At 41.3% G+C, this 21,283-nt stretch overlaps 1 protein-coding gene across 2 annotated transcripts in view; it reads left to right on the top strand.

Annotated features, from left to right (window-relative positions):
* The window catches only part of MAD1L1 (mitotic arrest deficient 1 like 1), a 356,012-nt gene that overhangs the window by 86,450 nt on the left and 248,279 nt on the right, over positions 1-21,283 (top strand). For both annotated transcript variants that reach the window (XM_071570868.1, XM_071570869.1), the window contains one exon: positions 15,694-15,838. In XM_071570868.1, the coding sequence (XP_071426969.1) occupies positions 15,694-15,838 (145 nt within the window). The remainder of the gene's footprint in view (positions 1-15,693; positions 15,839-21,283) is intronic.

Genomic DNA, 21,283 nt, shown 5'->3' with positions numbered 1-21,283 from the left:
AACATTAATTCTTTTTAAAAGGATCCTTTAATCAATAGAAATGTTTCTATACATTTTTTATAAAACCATTAAAACAGTCATTTCACTAGACTGTCCTGCCTTAATAGACACACAAATATTGGAACACCAAGATCCTGAAAAGGGGAGAGTGAACAGCCTTGGGATGAATCAGTTATTGTTGTCTAGATGTAGAGAAGGATCAGAAAAGCACTGATGAAATCAGCCAGATTAGGGTTTTAAAATACTCCTGTATGAAGTTTGTAACAAGTAATTACAGACCTATGGATTTTCAAATAATTCTCAGGATGTTAAAAATATAAATGCTATCAATACCTAATAGCTGGAGTTATGGAATCAATTATCCCTAAATAGATTAATGAATTCAACTAAACTTGAGTGACTGACTGTTAGACTGATTTAAGTGATTCCAAGTAGACTTGTCAATATATACTCATTTTGAGATACTAAAAATGTCATAAAATTAGCTAAGGATCAAAAAATATTTAATTTTGGGGGAAATGATTGCCATTATAGCATTATACTATACAAAATAGGATATTTGGAAACTTTAACAGGTTTGGGGTTTTGGTGTTTACTGTTTTTATTCAATTTGAGAATAGCTTTGAACAGCCATAACATTAAAGAATAACCTCTCCCAGGTTAACAGCCTGTCAGTTCAGGCAGTGTATATGCACAAAATATCCTCCATAATACCCTGATGAATTTGTGTGTCTTTAATGTTCTGTCCTGTTGTTTTTTGCTGTCATGCTTGCTTACTTGGTTGTTTTAAAAATTATTTCTATTTCCTTATTTATTATTTTCCTTTAATCTGTGATGGCCATATGTAGTTGCTCTCTGAGTTATCTTTTCGATATAACCTCATCTTTATGTAGCAATTTAGGAAGCCTGTGAAGCACCTCCTGGCTGTTCCTGGCTGTCACCTGAATACAAAAAGGCCCTCCAAACAGTCTTTGGGTTGGAACATCATTTGTAGCTGGTGCAGCTGCTCTGTGAGAGCATCACAAGCAACACCAACCCACAAGTGACTCCACTGGCATTCATGGGTGACATTGTTGCTGTTGCTGGAATTAGATATTTTTGGTATTCTTACAAGCTTCTTGTGAATTTTTGAAGGTGTATTTGCAATAAAATGGTCAGATTTCTGCTTGAATGCCATTTTAAAGTTAATATATCTGCCTAGACTAAGGACTCCAACAGTTTGTTATTGCAGTATTTGAGTTAAAGTCCTTATGGTAAAGATGGATTCCTCATTTTCAGAAAAAAAACTTGCTCAGCTTTACCTTATGTTCTAGAGCCTGACTTACACAACCCACTAGTTTAAGATTATTTATTGTGTCTTGCCTAATACTGTTGATGTTTCTTCATCCTTCAGTGAACTTTGTTTTCTGTGCTGCTGCATGAAATCTGGGGGAAAATTCCACCCTTTCTCTGAGTCACTGAGTACGTCTCTGCTAAAATACCTGGAGGAACCAAAGCAGGTGATAGTAAATTCTTCTGCCTCTCAATTAAATGACAAAGGAAAGACCTGCCAGATGTGGAATCTTGTTCACTGCTTTCTTCTTTCAAAAAAAAAAAAGGATAGAAAAATTCCCTGACTGAAGATGGTCCCTTGGAAGTTAGATCTGGGAACACACGCGTTGGAACGTTTCAGCAAACAGTGACAGAACTCACAAGTCTCAGATTTCACTCAGACCAGCACCTTTCCCCCTCTTTGTTGTCATTCCAAAGATCTAACAGACTCTTGGATAAAGGGTACAAAATTGTTTCTTCTTTTACATTTAGTTCTTCATCTTTCTTGGTTCTTTTAAGGCTGTTTTTCTGATCTGTGTTCGTGTTGCCGTTTGCTCCCCCGGGAGTGATTAGATGGTGCCAAAGCACAGAGAGCAGAGTCCTTGAAGCAGCTGAATGAAGAAGCCTCTTTGTGACAAGGAAAACGCCCTGGGACATGAATTGCTTTAATTAAAACCTTCAGGCGAAAGTTACAAGTCTCAAAGTACATTTCATGTAAATCAGATGGTAGTTCCTTGCTGCTTTTTAATGTTGTTTGATGTGTATTATGGTTGAGCAAATCTGTTTTGCAACAGTTATACACCTACTGTATAAATCTGGATTTCTGTGTTTTCATCTTGCCCTACAGATGTTGAAGAGCCTGTTTATGCACAAGAGTTAGAGCCCCAAAAGCAGCATTTTGTGTGTGAAAGCAACAGTTGGAGGCTAAACACGATTAAATTGACTGTTAAAAGAAGAGGTTGTGCAGTGACTTTGGAGGTGGGAGTGTCATGGATTGCAGGAGTAAACACCTCTCTGACACCTGTGATTATATGCATAGGAAAAACCCCATCAGAGAGATCAGTCAGTATTTAAAAATATATAAAGAAATAATACTTGCAGCTTTTGCAACACTATGGAGGATGAAACAGTGCAGGTATTCTTTACTATGCGTGGATAAGTACTGTGTGCTTGTGCCTATGTATCTATGTGTGTGTATATATATATATACACACACACTGCACATAGAGCTATACATGTATTTCAGGTGCAGAAGTTTTCTAAGTCTGCCAGCAGTGAGGTGCAAAGCTCTTATTTGAGAGTTTCCACTCAATATCCCACTGATGCTGTGGTTCCCTGTCATGCCTGGAGAGCAAAACATCCAATATTTCTGCAGGCATAATGGCTGATGCTAAACCTTAGGAATAATGACAAAAATGATTCATTATTAATAAGTTAACCTAGACTATATAAGGCTTGACTTCTTCTGTCTGCCTTTGTGAGTTTGATGTATATTTTCCTTCCAGAGAAAACGAAAATGCTGCACAGAATAGCCGTGGGGTTCTCTCTGTAAGATGTCTGCTTCTGCTTAAGTGGGCTGATGGTAGATTGGAAGCATTTCATTGCTGCTGATGGCAAAGTGATACTTCATACTTCACTGGAGATTTCTGAACTCCATCAGTTCTTTACTGCTTGGAGTCAGCATGGCTTAGTAGACAAAGATCAAGGCTAGAAATAAAATAAAATTTAAAAAAAAAGTTTGGGAGGGAAAATTTCAACCCTACTTTCAGGAGTTTCTCTGCCAGCAGTGGAAGGATTGCTCATCTCCTGCATTAACATTTTGCTGTTACAAAAATGGCTACATCTGCCTTCCTTACAGAGGGAGTAACAGGTGAATAATTCTGAACTATTTGGGATAATGAAATATCATTTAATTTAATATGCAGATGTAGACACAGACTTTCCCTTCAGCAGGGCACTTTATAGCTTCAAATTCTGTACCCCCAAGTGCCATTATTAGCACACAGGCAAACTAAACTTATTTGTCTCCAATGTATCCCCATCCCTATTAGCATCCCAGATATTTGCTTTTTGAATTTCCTTTATCAAAATTCCCAGGTTACTCCCTGCTGCCACGAAATCCTTCAATTGTGCCTTTCTTTGGACATCTGGTGGTATTAATTGTCTGGTGGACCTCAGACAAGAATATTCTGCCCAGTTACATTTCTGGCTACTCGCGTGGCAGCCAGTATTAGTTACTGTTGGGTATTGATTTGCATTTCAAACTGCCTTTTATCAGAGACCATTAATGTAGGGATTAGTTTCTTTTTCAGCAGCTTCAGCAGAGATTGGTGTGAGCAAAGTCACAACCACCAGAGAGATCTCCCAAAACAGGAGTCCTGGTATCTTGCTGTGTCCCACTGGCCTGCATGGCTGTTTTGTAATCTGGGGTGGTGGTGGTATTTAGGTACAAGTTGGTGGGTCTACCTAATTTTGGTTGTGCCTGGACTGCTTCCTTGTGATGGAAGATGTTTTGAGGGTATGAATATTGGGGTAGTCTCTGTCCTGTGCATGTAAGCCATCAGTTTATGGCTGTAGCCCACTCTTCCCCTCTTGATGTAGACAAGCTGGGTCACCAGGTTCCACATCCTCCAGTTTTGTGGATCTTGTGACTGATGGAACACAGTGTTGTTCTTGCCCCTGGTGAGAGAGGGGAGTTTGTACAGGAGATTTGCTCAGTGTCTTGCTGTGCTGTGTAAGCAAAGAATCCTTCTATCAATTCGTACAAGAACTAACCCTGCCTTTTTAAAGGTCATTTCTGTCTCAGTCAGCTCTTAAAGTTCAAGAGGAAATAAACTGCTTAGAGTTGGCATTTTTCAAGTCAAGTGTCAACTTTCCAAGCCCCCAAGCCAGTGAATGCGGAGGAAGGAGAGATTAATAAGTGAGCTGCTTTCTTGATACAGTGATTGTGCAGAAACATTCCCTTTTTTCTTTCCTCTTTATGGGGCTTTGGAATGAAATGGAACATCGATGAAATATCTTACTTTCTCCTTTTCACTTTGCAATGCAGAAGTACCCAAAGCTCTTTAGAAGTGCTTCTTTTCTCATTAGTCCAGTGACAGCAAGCAGAGAGTTTGTCAGCTCCACTGAAGTAGGACACAAGGAGCATTTTATGACAATGCCAATACCTAAGAGCTCCTTTAACCACAGAATCTTATTATCCAGTGAGAATAAAACGTTCTCAGAAAGCAGCTGAAGGGTGAAGTCTCCAAGCAGGTGCCTGCCCTTAACTGCATTGACGCCTTTTCCCGTGCAGGAGCCGGTGGATCGATAAGGAAGTAAACAGGAGGACTGGGCTATATTAATGAGGTACAATGAAGGCAGCAGGGGAGATGAGAAGGAAGACAGGTGGCAATCGAAGGGTGTGCTGAGCACAGCCCATCTATTGGCTGCCAAAGTGCCTCTATTGAACATGGGGGTGTTCAATGGGATGAGGGCTGGGGGGGACCAGCTGTGCTAATGGTGCTGATGGGCAGCTCCAGAGAGTGTGAGCTGCGTGTCCCAGTTACTGCCTTGGGCTTTCAGTCTCAGTCTTGGCAACTTTTCCTTGTCACTTTGTTTTGCTGGCCCATATAAGCTCTCATAGAAGGTTTTTTTCTTTCCTTCATAAAGGAGTTTGCAAAAATAAACACATCAGCAGCATTGTCTGTCATGCTTTCCTAGCCCCTCTGCTATGAAATGCTGAGAGAATTGGGGTTGTTTAGCCTGGAAAAGAGAAGGTTTTGGGGGGACCTAATTGTGGTCTTCCAGTTCCTGAAGGGAGCCTGCAAGAAAGATGGGGAGAGACTGCTTGAAAGGGTGTGGAGGGACAGGATGAGGGAGAACGGCTTCAAACTGGAAGACAGTTTAGATATTAGGAAGAGATTATTTACTGTGAGGTTGGGCAGGCCCTGGCACAGGGTCCCCAGAGAAGCTGTTCCTGCCTCATCCCTGGAAGTGTCCAAGGCCAGGTTGGATGGGTCTGTGAGCAACCTGGTCTAGTGGAAGGTGTCCCTGCCCTTGGAGCATGGGATGATCTTTAAGGTTTCTTCCAACCCAAACCATTCCATGATGTTCAGACCATATGGTGTCATGCTCTGCATATCAGCTGGGGGCAAAGCTGTCCAGGGGTGCACTACAGGCTGGGCATTAATTGGTTGGGTGTGAGAAATTGTTTTTCATTTGAATCACTCATTTTACTTGGGATTTATTTTATTTTTCCTTTATTTTTCATTATTGTTATAATCATCATCATAATTTTATTTAATTTCAATTATTAACCTCTTTAAACTCTAGAGTTTTCTTACTTTTACCCTTCCAAGTCTCTGCCCTGTCCCACCAGGGTGTGAGTGGCTGTGTGGTGCTGTTTGCTGGCTGGGGTTAAACCAAGACAGTGATGAATTAGGGTGCCACAGTGCTGAGAGCTGTACCTGTGGAATGCACTCTGGACTGTCATCCTGTCCCTCCAATATGGAGCTGGTTGATGTGTGATTTGTGGTACCAACTGACTGACACCAAATTACATTGAACAGAGCAGTTCTTTTATGAGTGGTACAGAAACAAAATTACTTGGTTATCGCATCTTTAAATTCATTTCCCTATCACAACTTCACCCCAAAATAAAGGATCTGACCTCTCTACTCATCTAGTGAATTTGAAACCTGAAACTACTGTATAAAAGGCTATTTACATGTTCACTTGAGTGGTTTCTTTATAAAGTATTCATTACAAAAAGATTGCATTGCATGTAGTATTGTTTTATTAAACACTTAAAAATATTGATGCAGAAGAATTGATGTAACAGGGCCATAAATGTAGTTGTTCTGGCAGTTCTCCTTCCACAGTGACAGCTTTATTCCCCTCACCTTGTATTGGTTTAAGGCTTCTTTGAGCTAATTTGGGGGATAGAAATTAGAGAAATATGTCCTTCAGGTAAGTCCTAAGAGTGTCAACAATGCAGTGGAAAATTGAAATGGTGCTCTGGATTTCTGGGTGAAATGGGAAAAACAAACATCCACAGGGTGTTTTAGGAGTGAGGTTTGCAGGACTCTTCATACTAAGTCTGATCTGGGCATATCGTTTTTGTGGGGAAAAACCACAGCTTGGAAACAGGGTCTGAGAAAGCCTTTTGCCTCTGCTGAGCTGCCCAGACACAGCCAGGCAGGGAGGGTGTGCAGCTGTGCAGTATTCCTTGGATTTACAGAGAGAGGGGCTGCAGAGCCACTGCAGAAGGAATGGCAGATATTCCTGGTGTGACAGTCGAGCTTGGAAAGATCCCAGTTTCTTTAGTCTCATTATCTGACACCAGATGGCTGGAGACCAGCTCTTCTCTGCTTCGTGGGTCTGTGTGTCCTTATGTACATGCCCAAAATGGATGTATATGAGAATATAAAATGATATCATTGGGATGAAACTTAACCCACACTGGATGGTTTTGGGGCAGTTTCAGCTAATCTAATGTTTTTCCTCTTTCTTGTTTTTAGATTTACAATCTTGCTTTAATTTTTTTTTCAGTTTTGAAGGACTATTTTTCCCATAAGGAAAATAAGTTACTTGCAAGGCAACATCAGGGTTGCAATTTGAAGCTCTCAGAGGGTAGGAGATGCCAGAAATCAAGTCACCTGGTGCCTCTTCAGTCTGGTCTCCTATAGCACGCACCATTCCTGCTTCACTTGGCAGAGACAGTGGATTATGTTGACTTAATGAGCAGCTATTAATGTTTTTCTACAGAGAAATTTAATAATTTATTAGTTATTTCTTATGCTAGTCCTATTATACCAGATGCAAACCAAGGAGAAAGTATAGCCTTATTTTGGGGGATGGCAATGTGGAATATTTGAAACTTTTTCTTTCAGAACACTTAACATTACCCAAGGCTTCCTATGGCATGAGTAGCTGCTACTGATTTCAGCTGCAGAGTCAGAGCCCAGCACTGGAGCTCAGCACCAAGGGCTGCCTGGTGACTAAGCACCAAGGACTACCATTGAAAAGTTCCTGGTATCACTGGGAGCTCTGGCATAGGCAAGAATTGGAACCAGCTTTTTTGGGAGGCTTTCAGTTGCCTTAATGTGAGACCATTCTCTTTAAGCAATTTCTGTGCTTCATTAATCTTCCAAATTCTGCAGTCAATGAGGCAGAGATCCTGCAGAAAACAGATGCAGTTACCACTGAATCCTGATTTGTTGTTAGAGCGTGGTAGGAAAGATCCTCCCCTGCCATGTCACGTTGTTTGTGCCCAAAGACATGGTGGCATTTGGAAAATTCATGGTTATAAGTCAGGTTATTTGGTCATGGAATTTTTAAGATCTCTGCAGACTTAACGTGCCTCCATATTGTGGATTTCAGGATTAGCAGGTCTGTTACAACGCTGTGCTCAGTATGGCTTGGATCCTGGTAGACTGCTTTGACATAAATTGAGTCAAAGCAGGTGGGAGGTGGATTTGAGATAAAGTTAAATTGGTGCTTGTGAGAAAGGAAAGCCAAGAACAGCAGTCTGGCAGAGTGCTTGTCACAGAGAGCTGAGTGACTCTGCACCATCCCTTTGCTTTTATCTGTGCCAGTGTCCCATGGGTAAGTGCTGGGGGGTAGCACTTAATTGTTTGGGTTTATTTGTTGTCAACAAGTAACATTACGAATTCTCTTCTGAGTCCACAGGGAAATCCTAGACAGGTTTTCATCACAGAACCTGGAGGGGTTTTCACTGACAAAAGCCTGGTGCTGAAATGCTGAGCCATAACTTTGTATTTTAGTGAGACTGATGGTGGGGGTCCATCATCGAACTGTTCTGCAAAAAGTATTTTAAACAAATGTGTTTCTGTAAATTTGTCCAGGTATTCTTAGATTCAGATATTAAAAAAAAAAAGTGACTGAGAGTAATATACAATCCTCATTTCAATACTCATTTCATTGTGGAGTGCAGTAATGCACTTTGGAAATGAGGTCTCATCGGGAAAGGTAATTTGAAACAGATCCTCAGAACCTTCACGAAGCTGTAATGAGTCACCAGTCTGTGAGGACTCACTTGCTATATTGCAGTGGAGGGTTTAATGTTTTGTTTTTCTCATCCAAACACTTTGACCCTTCTTATTTTATTAAGATAAGCCATTATCTAACTGTCAAGAGCCTGGAATTTCAGCAGATTTGTTTGCTGACAAGTTGGTTCAACACAACCATTTTCCTACTCATTTCTTTCCCCACTTCAAGGGAATTTACTTTTTTCTCTCTTCTTTATCAGATCTTTATTCTTGCAGCTTCTCAGCTTTCATGCTGCCTATTCCCAGATGACTTTCCTGCTCTCATGGTATGTTTGAGTGCATAACAGAAATTGGAAATATTCCACTGGTGATGTTCATGTCACCAGTTGCCTGTGTTGTGGATTTGCTTCACACCAGTGCTGGAGACTTGGCCCAGTGACTCGACAGCTGACTGGGAAGGAGAAGACTTAATGTGCATTTTATAATATACATAATATTACGTATATTGGGTTGAGAAAACTCAGCAATGCCTTCACTTCTCTTCCCTCTTGTTGACTGTGCAATGAACTGCAACACAGAGGGTTGTGTATTGGAGTCAGTGGGGTTGGTGGGGAAGGACAGAGGAAGGGGCTTAATCTCTATAGTGAGGGAGCAGCAGAAAAAGGCTAGTGGAAAAAAGAGTGAGAAGTTTCGACTTTCCCCATCATATTTAGCACAGCCATGAGTTCCTCCAGCCCACAAGTGTGAGTATAGATTGGTAACTGATGGGGCCAACTGCATTATTCATTCTTGTTCAGACTGAAATGAAATCATCGAGGGCAATTTTCTGTGTCATACTTCAAGGTCAGATGAGAGTATTTATTATTCCTTCTCTGTTTATCTGTGAATGCAAATTGAATTTAGTGATTCAAATTGATGAAATGTTAGAAATATAAAACCCATCAGAGCCGACATGAAGAGAAATTACTGGGTAGAGCTGGCCAGTGACTTCACCAGCCCATGTACAGGCTTTGATTAGTAATTATTTCAGTCTTTGGGTTTTCTTATTGCCAGTTTTGTTTCAGTTGTTGTCATTTTTGTTTTTAAAGAAAAAAGTGTAATAACACTTGAATCATTTAGAATTTGAATTAGATGATGTAAATAAAGCCAGCTGCAGAGAGGGTGCTTGGATCCTGGCTGGAGACAAGGTTTCCTTTCAAAATTCTTCCTTGGGTTGTTTTTGGAGGGGGCTTGTTTGTTTCTTTTCCTTCCTCTTATGGCATTTCCCTTCCTCCTGTATTTTACTCCTTTGCATTGGGTGTTCAGAGCTGGGTGGGTGGAGATGGGGAAGAGAGAGACATTGGACATCTTTTGGTGCTGAAACTCCACATGTTTCCTTACTGACAGTGTTGCCCATGGGCTGCCCTTGCTCACCAGCCAGGTCATTAGGAGAGCCAAAATGAGGGGCTGCAAAGGGGACTAAATGAGCATGACACTTAATGAAATAATGGCAATGGAGAAAATCTCTTCCCAACTCCCTGTAATGCATTTTGAACAGTTTAGTGAACATCTTGGCTTGGTTTGGTGCATCAGTGTGTGGTCAGAAGGCATCTCTGTATGAGCATCCTGTTCTCTGCAGTGTTGGAAAGACACTTCAAACTTGTACTAGGGGGATTATTCTTATCTCAGAGTAGGAGTGGAAAATCCTTATCAGTGAATGCTCTTTAAAAATAGGCTGTTTTCCATAATTACCAAATGCCACATACAAATGATACAGAGAGAGATGATACATGGAGTGCTGGCTATATGCTGTGTTAATAATCATAGAGGACTGTTGTTTTTAACTCCTGCTTTTTAATTACTTGCATTTTATTAAGTACATTTAGAATTTACTCCTCTCCAAGCACTATGAAGGGAATCAGTTTGCTCAGGATGCAAGTGTGTCTGGCTTGTTGATTCAGAACAAGAGCCATGAGCATTTGGACACACCAAAAGCCCTTAATAGATATGTCTGCATAAGCTATTATAAATCACTTTGTTTATTCAGCTATCAGCTTGATCTCTCCTGTAGCCAGTTGTACTGAAGACAAGCAGCATTTTCAAGTGCAGCAATGAGCAGTGTGGGCTCAGTGGTTTTTAAACACCAGTAAAAGTTTTATTTGCCAAATAAATACCTTTAGCAGAAGCTTTGGCCCTATGAACACTTAAGGTTTAGAGGCTTGGCAAAAGGACATTTATGCCTATAGCTGTCTCACCCTTGGAATATTTTACATTCCAGAATTCAGTGATGGACGTTGAAATTATTCATGTTTAAACATAAACCCCAAAACAAACCACGGAGGTTTCTCATTTATTAAGACATTGCTTTCATTCTCAGCTTGATGATGGATGTGGGAAGCATGTTTAGTCCTGTGACAGTAAATCTCACGTTGAGTGGCTGGTTAAGTGTCCATTCAGGTGGAGCCACACTGGGCTGTCTTGGCAGCGTTCCTGGGCTTGGCTCCTCCAGAGCGCTGCTGACAGCACAGCCCTGTGATGACCCCGTAATGAAAGGAAGCAGAGGGGGCCTGATATGAATTTCTTTTGGTAAATCTTAGCTCCTGCCAGTCAATTATGGCCATTGTATTGGGGCTGGGGCAGAAAATATGTGTTATTTCTGTTCTGTAACTGTTCACTTTGGTGGAACTGCATTTTGCAGCCTGATAGTTGTGCTGCTGGTTAGGGAGTAAAATTAAATACTGTCTCACAGATAAAACATCGTCAGCGTAGCAATAAGGCTCCAAATGTCTGTCTGCTTCTTACCCATTTCATCTGGCTGCACTAGCAAAATAATTCTCTTTATGTTGTTCCCTCATTATAAATTCAGTCTGATTCGAGTCTTCCTTGTACGTAGAGCAGCAAAGTGATTTATGAACTGCTTATTTTTGAATGATTTGTGGTTTATGGAAGCCTGATGATGGTGAGTTCTATAGGTCTTTGAGAAAATACAAGGTGTGAACCAAGAGAAAGTTTGCAGATGTTTGTGAGAAATAAATAGCAAGAAGAAAGCTTGTCCTGCTGGCTCTCTGTGGACTGTTTCATGTGGCATTTTGTGTAGCAGTATTTCATATGGCTCTCTGGAAGGCACAGTTAAAGCTTAAAAAATATAGCCCCTGTGATAACTTCCACTAAGGGTGATCATATTTTGTATTGTTCCTCTTTCTGAATGTAGTGAGCAGATGATAACACAGACCTGTTGGCCTCCACAGTTTCAGTAGCTGGGCAGTGTTTGAGGGCAGGGATGGGAGCTGCTGCTTCCCTCTATCCACAATTCTGTGTGAAGAAGAAAGGAAGCAGAAGATGATGAAACAATCTTATTTTAATAAAAATTAACACTCAAACCTCCCAACTTTTAGTGAAAATACTTGCAGCACTAAAATAATCTCCTACTTCCTGATGTTTATTTTGCTGCTCTACCTGCCTTAAATGTACTGGGCTGGGCAGCTCCTTTCTGCATCCCAGAGCTCCCATCAGTCTTCAGTAGCATTTTGTGATGGATCAGGTGTTTTCCTTTTGTAACATAAGATGGATATTTTTCTGTTTTGCCAAGCCCCACTTTTCCTGTCCTGTGTCCTAACCCTTTTTAAGCCAGATTTTGTTATAATCTTCTCCCTTCATGTTTTTCCATGTTAATTCCCATCCTGGATGGTGGGAGTTCCCATCAAGGCAGGTTGGGCAGAGGCCAATGGGGGAAAGTTGTGCTGAAAATTGGAGATTGGAAGGAGCCCTCAGGAAGGGCACAGACAGGGATGTCCTGCCACTACCCAGGACAGTATAAGACAGGCTGGAGTTACCCACCTCCTGCTTATGCCTTCATGTTGGCTTATAAAACCTGAGGGGGAAGAACTGGATTGAAAAATAACATTCTTGTTCAGCTCTGTTTATGAGTTTACAGTGTGGTTTATGTGCGTACTGTCTGTAAATGTGTGGATACACTGAGACAGCTCCGACTTGTCAAGCCTCAGGAATGGGTGTTTCTTCATCCAAATGTCTTGCTACAAAGCAATTCCCCTTGCTCCTTTTTGCCTCATTAGCTTCTGCATTAACCTTTTTATTTTGGACTCCGACATGAAGCTGTTGATGGTTCTGTTTCCCTGTTCTGTGTGTGCAGCAGGGCTGTCACTGTTTCCCCTCAGTGTTCCTCCCATCACACGCTGCTCTTCGGTGCTTCTCTTTGATGTGATCTCTCTCCTGACAGCTGGCCCTGGTACATACATGTGTCTCATCTTTTCCTGAGTTACAACACGACCCAGACAGTGTTGCTCTTCTAATTGTCTCTGTGCCTCCCTGGACCTCTTGTTTTCCTCTCAGGTTAATACACACTCTGGTTCTGGCACCCTGTTTGTTTTCCCTGTTATTTTTTTAGTAACTGAGGTACTTGGCTACTGAAAGGATGGGAGGATTAAAATAATGTTTTATGGAGCACTGAGGCAGGGGGGAAACTGTCAGCTGCTTTTGTAATTTTTGAAGGAGATTATTAAAATGTATCTTACAGCTTCAGAATTCACTCCGTGCCTTCATTGTTCTCAGTCTTTCAAAGAATATTCTGGAAAATGAAGTTTTATCATTAAGATTGCATTAAAGTGGATTACAGAAGGGAAGAGTAAAATATGAAGAGGCTCAACAGCTCAGAACAGAAAGATGTTGGCATCTCATTCACTGGGATGTGGAACAAGGAACATTAATAGGCTGATAAACAGAAATGACTTTTTCTCTTTAAGGCTTAGAAAGGTTTACTTTGAACTTGTAAAGATTTTAAAATGCCAGTTCTCCAAGCTTTTGTTGAATCGAGAACTTTATTTTATATTTTAATGCTCATATTGAGTGAGCAATTACTTCTGAAAAGCCATAGGTGTCATTGGGGTGGAAGAAGAGTGCACAAGTCTGGCTTTAACAGCTTTTACTTTGCAGCACCTACTTTCAAATCCTGTTCTGGGTCAATAAGAAATATAACTTTCTTTTGGGATTTTTTCTTATAGAGGCAGTTTATATTGTATTTGGTGCAGTTTCTGGAAGAATTATCAATCTGCCCTAAGAGGGGAAGAAAGGATCTCAATAATGAGCTTTGGCATGGTGTGGAGAGTTGTAAGGAAGTTGAATTTCACGCCTCCCATAGCAAGGAAACCTTTGGTAACAGTCAGTTCGGAGAGCCTGGGGATTGTCCCCGCTTCCATAGACATCTCTGGAATTTAAATTTCATGTACATTAACACCACATTTGTTCTGGGACTGAAATACAAACAGATGAATGTGTTATTTCCATGCAGTGGCTGAGGAAATTGCCCATTTGCCTCTCTTTGCTTAACTTTTCTCATGTTTTGAAACAGTTGTTTTTCCAACCTACTTTGAGAGTTTTGTGTATGGCTGAATGTCTGTGCTCTACCAGAGATGTGAATCTGAAATATTTTTCATTATTATTTGAGGGAGGAAACCTAGCACATATCTCATTTTTCTTTGTGAATGTCAAATCAATCATAATTTGTCAGTCCACTCAGCATTTACAGAAACAAGTCACAGTATTGGAAGATTAGGAAAAAAGATTTCTCTGTTGTCTTACCAAAACATTTTGCAGTAATAAAATGTGAGATTTTGGCTGTTTGGTGGTATTTAATCTTACATTTGCATTTTTGATTTTAACTAATCAGGACCAAGGTTCTTTTACAAGAGCAAAAAATATCTGCAGTCAAGTTTACATAGTGCAATTTAGGGTTTTTTTAACACAGTTGGTGAGGGTTTTGTATTTCTATTTATCCTGTGCATAAAAAAAAGAATTTTGGGGAATGACCTGTAATGAGGTTGAGGTTACCTGGTCTCACCCATCCATTCTGGCCTGTTTTGTAGGCTTGGTAGGCTGACCCATGTGCATGTTCCATCACCACAGACACCACTGTTGGACACAGGTTCCCCTCTTAACTGATTAATTAAAACAGGTCCAAGGAAGCAGTGGGACCCTGGTAATGCAATTATCCAGTTTTAAATGCAGATGAACTTCCCTCTTGATGAACTTTCCCACCTGAATATGACAATGAAGAGACTATTTCACACTTTTTGATTATTACATTGATCTATGAATAGTTCCAAATTGAACTGGAGCTTTAAACAGGTTTCTGATTTATCCAGTGCTTTAAAAGGTGTAATATTTTCAAGGAGGAGGATTTGGAGGTGGAGAGAAAGCTGCTTTGGAATTTTTGTAAATTCCTACATAAATTTCCCAAGAAATACAATTTAGTGACCTGGCACTGCAGATTGTGCTTGATTTATGCTGTATTCCCTTTTGGATCTATCTAAACAGTACCTTAACAATAGTGCTATTTTATCTACAAGCATTTTGATTTATTTTCTTTTAATTATAAGGAGAAATAAGACCCCTTGGAAGCACTCATAAATTTTCCAGTGTTGTTTTTACCATCAGAGAAAAAAAGACCTTCAGTTCCTGAGCAAACTAGAGGTATTGGGTTTGATCTTTTTCACTTGCTTGAGGGTTTTTGACTTGTGTGCAATACTTTTATGTCCTGCTCACTCTTTAAATCCTTTGTGAAGTCTTGGATAAACTCATCATATTTACATTATGAACCAACTCATAACAATCACAAGGATGATTTCACTTTTGTGTTGTTGTTCATCAAGCGTCTTTGCCAGCAGCTGATCTGTGATGAGCTGCCTGGTGTGAGCCTTGGAGCAGCTGCCCATTAGTGTCCCAGCAGCAGGCCCAGTGTCTGAAGGGCACACATGGAGAGCATCTCCAGGAACACTTGGATAATTGTGCATCACCACGTTGTGCTGCACAGAGAACTGAGAAGAAGAGGGACCAAATTATTCTGGTTTAATTGAGAATCATGTCCACATTTCAAAAGAAGTGCTAATCACCTGGCCTCGGAAGACATTTCTTTTCCAACACAGGTTGCTGGCAAGAGCAGTGTGCAGGTGGTGGCTATAATTACTTGCTGAGTACTACCTGTCAGTCAAAGCAGATGATATTAAAACTCAGTTTTTACTTCTACTTAGAAGAAGATGAAAAGATTCAGTATAACCCAAGATTTTGTGTTGTTTGTTGAAAACAAGGCATGTTCTCAAAGGCAAACTGATTTTGAAACAGATACACAATTATTTAAATGCTTTGTATGTGTGAGGTACCAGTAATTGTCTTGTGCTGCCCAAGAAGGCTGTCACTGGGATAGTTCTTCTCTCACATCTTTTTCTGACAACAGCTGATAATGAGACTGCAGCTACCCTGTTTTAGTAGCACAGCTGGAAGCTGCAATGCCACCAGTCCTGGTGTCCTGGGCCATGGCGATGCTTGTCTCAGGTTTCCCTGATCTCTGTGACTGAGAGGCCGTGGCCAAGAATTCACAACTCTGTGTTGTCTTCCTTAGTGCTCGAATGCTGGAGAGGGCCCGGCAGCAGCTCCAGGAGGAAATCCTGCGGGTGCAGAGCCAGCTCTTGGACGAGAGGAAGAGACGGGAGCATCAGGAGGCGCTGGTCCGGCGGCTGCAGAAGCGCGTGGTGCTCCTCACCAAGGTGAGTGTCTAAGTCGTGTTTGGAAAAGCCCATGTCCCTTTTTATTTCCCTCCAGGTCCAGTCCTTCCTATTTCCTCTTTGTTCATCTCTGTAACTGGTACTACAGAGTTGCTGTGGGTGTTTTGCCCAGTGAGTGCTGTAAGAAACTTGAAACTTGTCTTTGGGACTTCATTGGAATAAAAGCTGTGGTGCCTCCTAAGGCTGTGCTGGTGTTCCCCCCATCTGGGCTCCTGCCATGCTGCCAATACGTGGCTTCGTCTCAGGTTTGGCATCTGTGTGAGGGTACAGAATTGAATCATGTTGTTGCTGGAGTGTTTTGAACCACTGAAGGGAATTTATAATGGCTTTGGCTGCATTGCCTCCTTCCCTAAACAGAACGAAACGACGGTACCTTGTCAACTGTTCCTGTGGAAAAACAATTTGCAGAGAGTAAGAGATTTGCCTCCCTCTGACGCTGGAAGTCTGTTCGAATGTAATGGCAGGCACTAGACCAGTAAATTGAAAACTCGTTTTGAGTCTTTCTATAGGATATATCAAAGAAGTCTCCATCACCCTATATCAGGTGTGCTCTTGTGATGAAATTCTATACAATAATTTTGAAGTCTGTAGAGCATTGAAAATTTTATATTAAAGTCTGAGAGCTCTCTTTCCCCAAAGGGAATACTAATTCACTATAGTCAGGAAGATAGTTACTTCACTTTCCAAGAATATTCCTTGCAAAACCGCCCTCATCTGAGCAATCTCCCTGATCTTATAAAGCTGCTCACGTAAGTGAGCTTGTGTGTGTGCAGAAGGTCAGACTCCAGTAGTTAGAGCTCATGTGGAGGAGCCAGGCACGTCCCTGTGTAGAGAGGAAAGAGGGAAAAGAGCAGTTTTGTTGCTTGTGCTTTAGGTTTTAATTTTCAGTGTCAACTAAAGCATTTTGATCAATTTTAATTGTGCTGCACCCCGTTCTGTGTAATTCCATGTCATTGTTGAGCCAAAGAAGCTGTGATACATGGTGCAGTGAGCAGGGCTCTTGAAGCATGAAGCAGCCACTTTACGAGAGGATATTCCATCAGATCTTCTGACTGCAGAATTTGATGCCGTGGAGAGTCGCATAAGTGAGAAGAGAAAAATGACAGCAGCTCTTTCTGCTTCACACCGAGGCTGGCAATGCAGTCAGGGTGGATGGACCAAACCCTCTCCATGGAAACAGAAAAGGCGTCTCTTCTCCTCAGTCTTTCTTCTACCCCCAGCAGCAGACAGCCCTCAGTAATGGTCTGGTTTGGTACTGGCATGGCTGGATAAGATGCAGGTGAAGACTGAATCCTTCCTTTACAACCTTGTCAGCTGTTCAACGTTGCACTGGACTGCTCAGCCCTGAAGGAAGTTTCTCAGATGGTTTCTAAAAAATTCTCTTTGTTAACTTATTTCCAGTGCTCAGCAGAACCACTTTCTGTCATAGAACACAAAATATCATTACTTTTCTTTAAGTACGGGGCAAAAAGACAACAGTACTTTGTCATGTAGTGGATTGTGCCCTGATTTATTTAGGAAGACAAAGCCTTTGCTTTGTTTGCTGTTCTCCCCCTGAAGAGGAGTAAAGGAAAAGTTAGAAATGTCCTTCATTAGACCATGGCAAAAAATCTTTTGTTTTGACAGGGAAAGTTTTCAGTGTGCTCAGTGCTTCCTCAACTGACCTGTTTCAAAGGAATAAAGACTTTGCTTTTCTCTGAAAATTTATATTCCATCCAGAGAATGCTGGGGTCCTTTGTGAAGAAGTGCATGCATTATGGTACTTGGACAATCCACCCTTGGCACTGTTTCTCCTGCTGGTTGCTCTTCTCATGCAAAATCAGAGGGAGGAATTTCATTTAATTAAAAAAGTATGATATTGTGATTAAAAATGAGACTGAGCAAATATATTGCCCATCAAAAATAATTATTTTACATTGAAAGCATATCACCTAGAATGGTATTTAATCATCTAATTAGTGGCATCAGTAGCACAGCGTGCTTCTATGTAATTTGAGAATGGAAGAGATGAGTTCACTCTATTGAAGCTTTGTCTTGTTAAATAGGACTGTGAAAATCTAATTTGGGGGAGACTATTATATATATGATTGAATTGCTATTGCTTTTGAGGGTATGACTTTTGCATTTGTGTATGTTTGACCCTCCACCAGGGCAGTGAGTCTGTTCCTCTATGCTGAGCAAGTAAGGACCGAAAGGCATCAATGTGTTTAACAGTGCAAGTTTAATGCAGTAACAGTTGTCCTTTCTGTGGCCTCAAATTGGAACCTGGAAATCTCAGACCTTGAATATGTTTTGAAAGATCAACAGAAACCAATAAGTTGTTCTTGATGTGCTAACAGCACTACCAGATATCTCAGTAGTAAATGCACTCTCTTCAGGAGGTCCTTGCTTTCCAGTCTATTCCTTCGCACCTTACTTTTATGGCTACTGATTTTTTTTCAAGATTCAAGCAATACTTTGTGGCTCTTACAAACTGCCTGTCTCACTTGTTCAGTTGCACTTGCCACAGTCTCTGTCTCTCTTGTTTGTTCTCCTATTTCCATTTCAGTATGTTTAACTTCTCTGTGTTTTCTTTCTCCTTTGCTTCTTTTGGGCTTTCTTGATCTTACTTGGGCCTTTCCAGTTGGTTTATTGCTTGGAACTGGCACAGTTGTTGGTCTGAGATACTTCAGTGCATCCCTACAAATCTGTCTTCCCTGGCAGACCTGAAGCCCAGCATTCTCCACTCTCTGATGTGTTAGTGCAGTGGTCCAGCCCCATCTATTCCCCTGCTGACAGAGGGCTGCTGCAGGAGCTGCGTCCTGGTTATTCCTGTTGACAGACTGTTGTTTAGAATATGTTGGGTGATCACTTTGTCCCATCTGTCCTTGTAAATCAGGGCAGTTTTCTGATTTACATGTTCTCAGTGAAACATAAGACTAGATTTGGACACCCTCGAGGTTTTCAGACATTGATGGCTGGAAGGTTTCTCCTGGAATGTCATTCTCTTCACTTAAGCTGATGAAACAGAAATTGATGTTTGAAGGGATGCATTCACTCACTCTCTCGGAGATCTGCCTGACTGGGTTCACTGTCTGTTGTGCTGTCTTTTTGCTTTGCCTTTGCTCAGAGGTTTTTAGGGAAATCTTTAATCTTTGCTTTATTACCTGTAGTTGTGATACAGCAGTACTGGGAGATACCTGAAATGCAGGGGAAAGACCTAGTCCACCTCTGCCCTTTCTCCTATTTGATTTCCTGCTGTGTTTGTTTTAAATGCCATGTTTATCCACGCAGTTTTGTATTTGACTTTTATGTTGTTCTTAAGCTTGTGAGTATTTCTCTTTTCCTGAGAGCTTTGCACACAGCTCGTGGTGTTTGTTTATGAAGTGGGCTTGTTAAAAACAGTCAGTTCTGCCACTGAATGGCTAAAATCTGAATCTCTAAGGAAATTTTATATGACATAGAGGTCTCCCAGAATGAAAAAACATTTCTGAAAATCCTTATCTGAATGCAAGCAGCTGATTGAGTCAGTATTTCATGGAAAGAATGTACGAAGCTGCAGAGGAAGTGGGATCAGCCCATACCACGTGCAGCAGGTTTGACCAGAGACAAAACTTCCTGCTTTGTGCAGCCTGTGTGTGATCCTTCACAGGAAGCTCAATACTCAAACTGTGAAGCCCAATTTCAGTTGTAACTTCCTCCAAATGAGTCCAATTTACTTCTCAAAATGTAGACTTTGTGAATGCACAGTGCCATAATTGCATCCCTTGCTCTCAGACAAGGCATAATGCGGCGAGTGAATTAATCTGCTTGTAGTGGGTGTTGTTGTTTCACTGTGTTTATTTCCCGTCTGTGCACTCGTCTGCCTTTGGGTACTTTGCTGCCCAGAGAAGAGGCTGAAAAATTCCCTTTTGTTTCCTGAGCTTTCAACCAGATCATGTGATGTGATAGGAAATCTGTTTCTATTGAGACTAATTTAGGCCATCACCATAAAAGTTGGAGATTAAACAAGTATTGATTAACCAACTGCAGCTGACTGTTGATACCACATGTTCCTGGAGATATCAGTCAGTGTGAAGTATATGAGTGACTCCCAGAGCTGAGAGTGGCAAAGATGCATCAGAAATGGGACTAGGTAATTAAACTGTTCATTAAGCATGGCAGATGCGGAGTTCATGACTTGATTTGCCATCTGCTTTGTTTTGTAATCAGTAAAGATTTAAAATAATGTTGATGGCTTTTCTGTCATACTGGGCCCTGCATTATGCTTTTTCTTAGGAGGTAGATGGATGATTTTAAAGCTCAAGGAAGGATCTTGAAGTTTGGGGCCTCAGTGAAGAAAATGAATTAACCCTTTTCCTGGGTTATGTAAAAAATTAGCTGTAAATGTTGCAGTCAGTATTGTCAGCAGTAAAAAAAATGCCACCCTGGCAAACAGATTCTTCTGAAGGACCTTCTTTTGGATGTGGTTCCTGTGCTCTGCTCTGCATCCAGGTAGCACAGTGGGCTTTGGGGCAGATCTGAGCCTCTCCTCTGGGTTATGAGCAATGGTGAGTGTTTTCCCTGTTGTTATGATGCCTCTTCCATCCTTCAATCCACTTTATGGCTCTCTCTGTCATTTCAGCAGTGCTGTTGCTGGTGCATCCCCAGCTGTGCTGCTGCTCTGCACATGATTGGTAACTGCTGCCAGCCTGACCCTTGCCAAGCTTTTCCCTCTGCTCACCCTGTCTCCCTTTCGTAGGTTTTATAAACTCATGGAAGTTACATTCCTTTTAGGCCTGCAAATAAATGCGTTTTAAAACAATTCCACTTCTCCCTCTTCAGTGGTTCAGCAAGGCAAGTTTTGTGGTTGAGGTGGTGCTTACTTAGACCATCCTGTGTGTCTGAAAAGGGGGAGACAAGACACTGTGTTTGAAGGAGACTCTGCAGGCTTTTAGATTGAGTACAGGTTTGTATAATTTCAATGCGATTGTATTAATCAGTTAAACAGTTTCAGCTGAAAGGTGTTTGGTAATTAGGGTGGAGTAGGATAAGAGCTGAAGAAGGCTGGATCATTAGCAGCTGTGGGACAGAGGGGAAGAGGTGCTGCTGTCTGTGGAGTGCAGGGGTTTGGAGCAGATCACTGCTGAACTGTAATTTTTTTGTATCCAGTAGCATCATCAGTTTTAATTCCCAGACTCCTCTTGTAGGGTGCCTTTTTTAAAGGATGAGGACCAACAGGTCAGAGAGGAGGTAAGTGCTTTTATGAATAATCTTCTCCCCCACAAGCTGGTTTTAGATGGGTCCCAGGTTCAGTTTGATGCAGGGTGGTTGTTGGGCTTCATGTCTGTGTCTGAATGACTGGCTGAAGCCTGCTGAGTTTTGTGAGGGGAAAGCAGGACTTGTGGAGTTTGATGACTGTTGCCATTGACATTTTCTGGTGGGATTGAGGAAATACTAGACTTTTGT

The sequence above is a fragment of the Pithys albifrons genome, chromosome 16 (assembly GCF_047495875.1).
Source record: "Pithys albifrons albifrons isolate INPA30051 chromosome 16, PitAlb_v1, whole genome shotgun sequence".
Lineage (NCBI taxonomy): Eukaryota > Metazoa > Chordata > Aves > Passeriformes > Thamnophilidae > Pithys > Pithys albifrons.
This window is presented reverse-complemented; position numbering and strand designations above follow the sequence as displayed.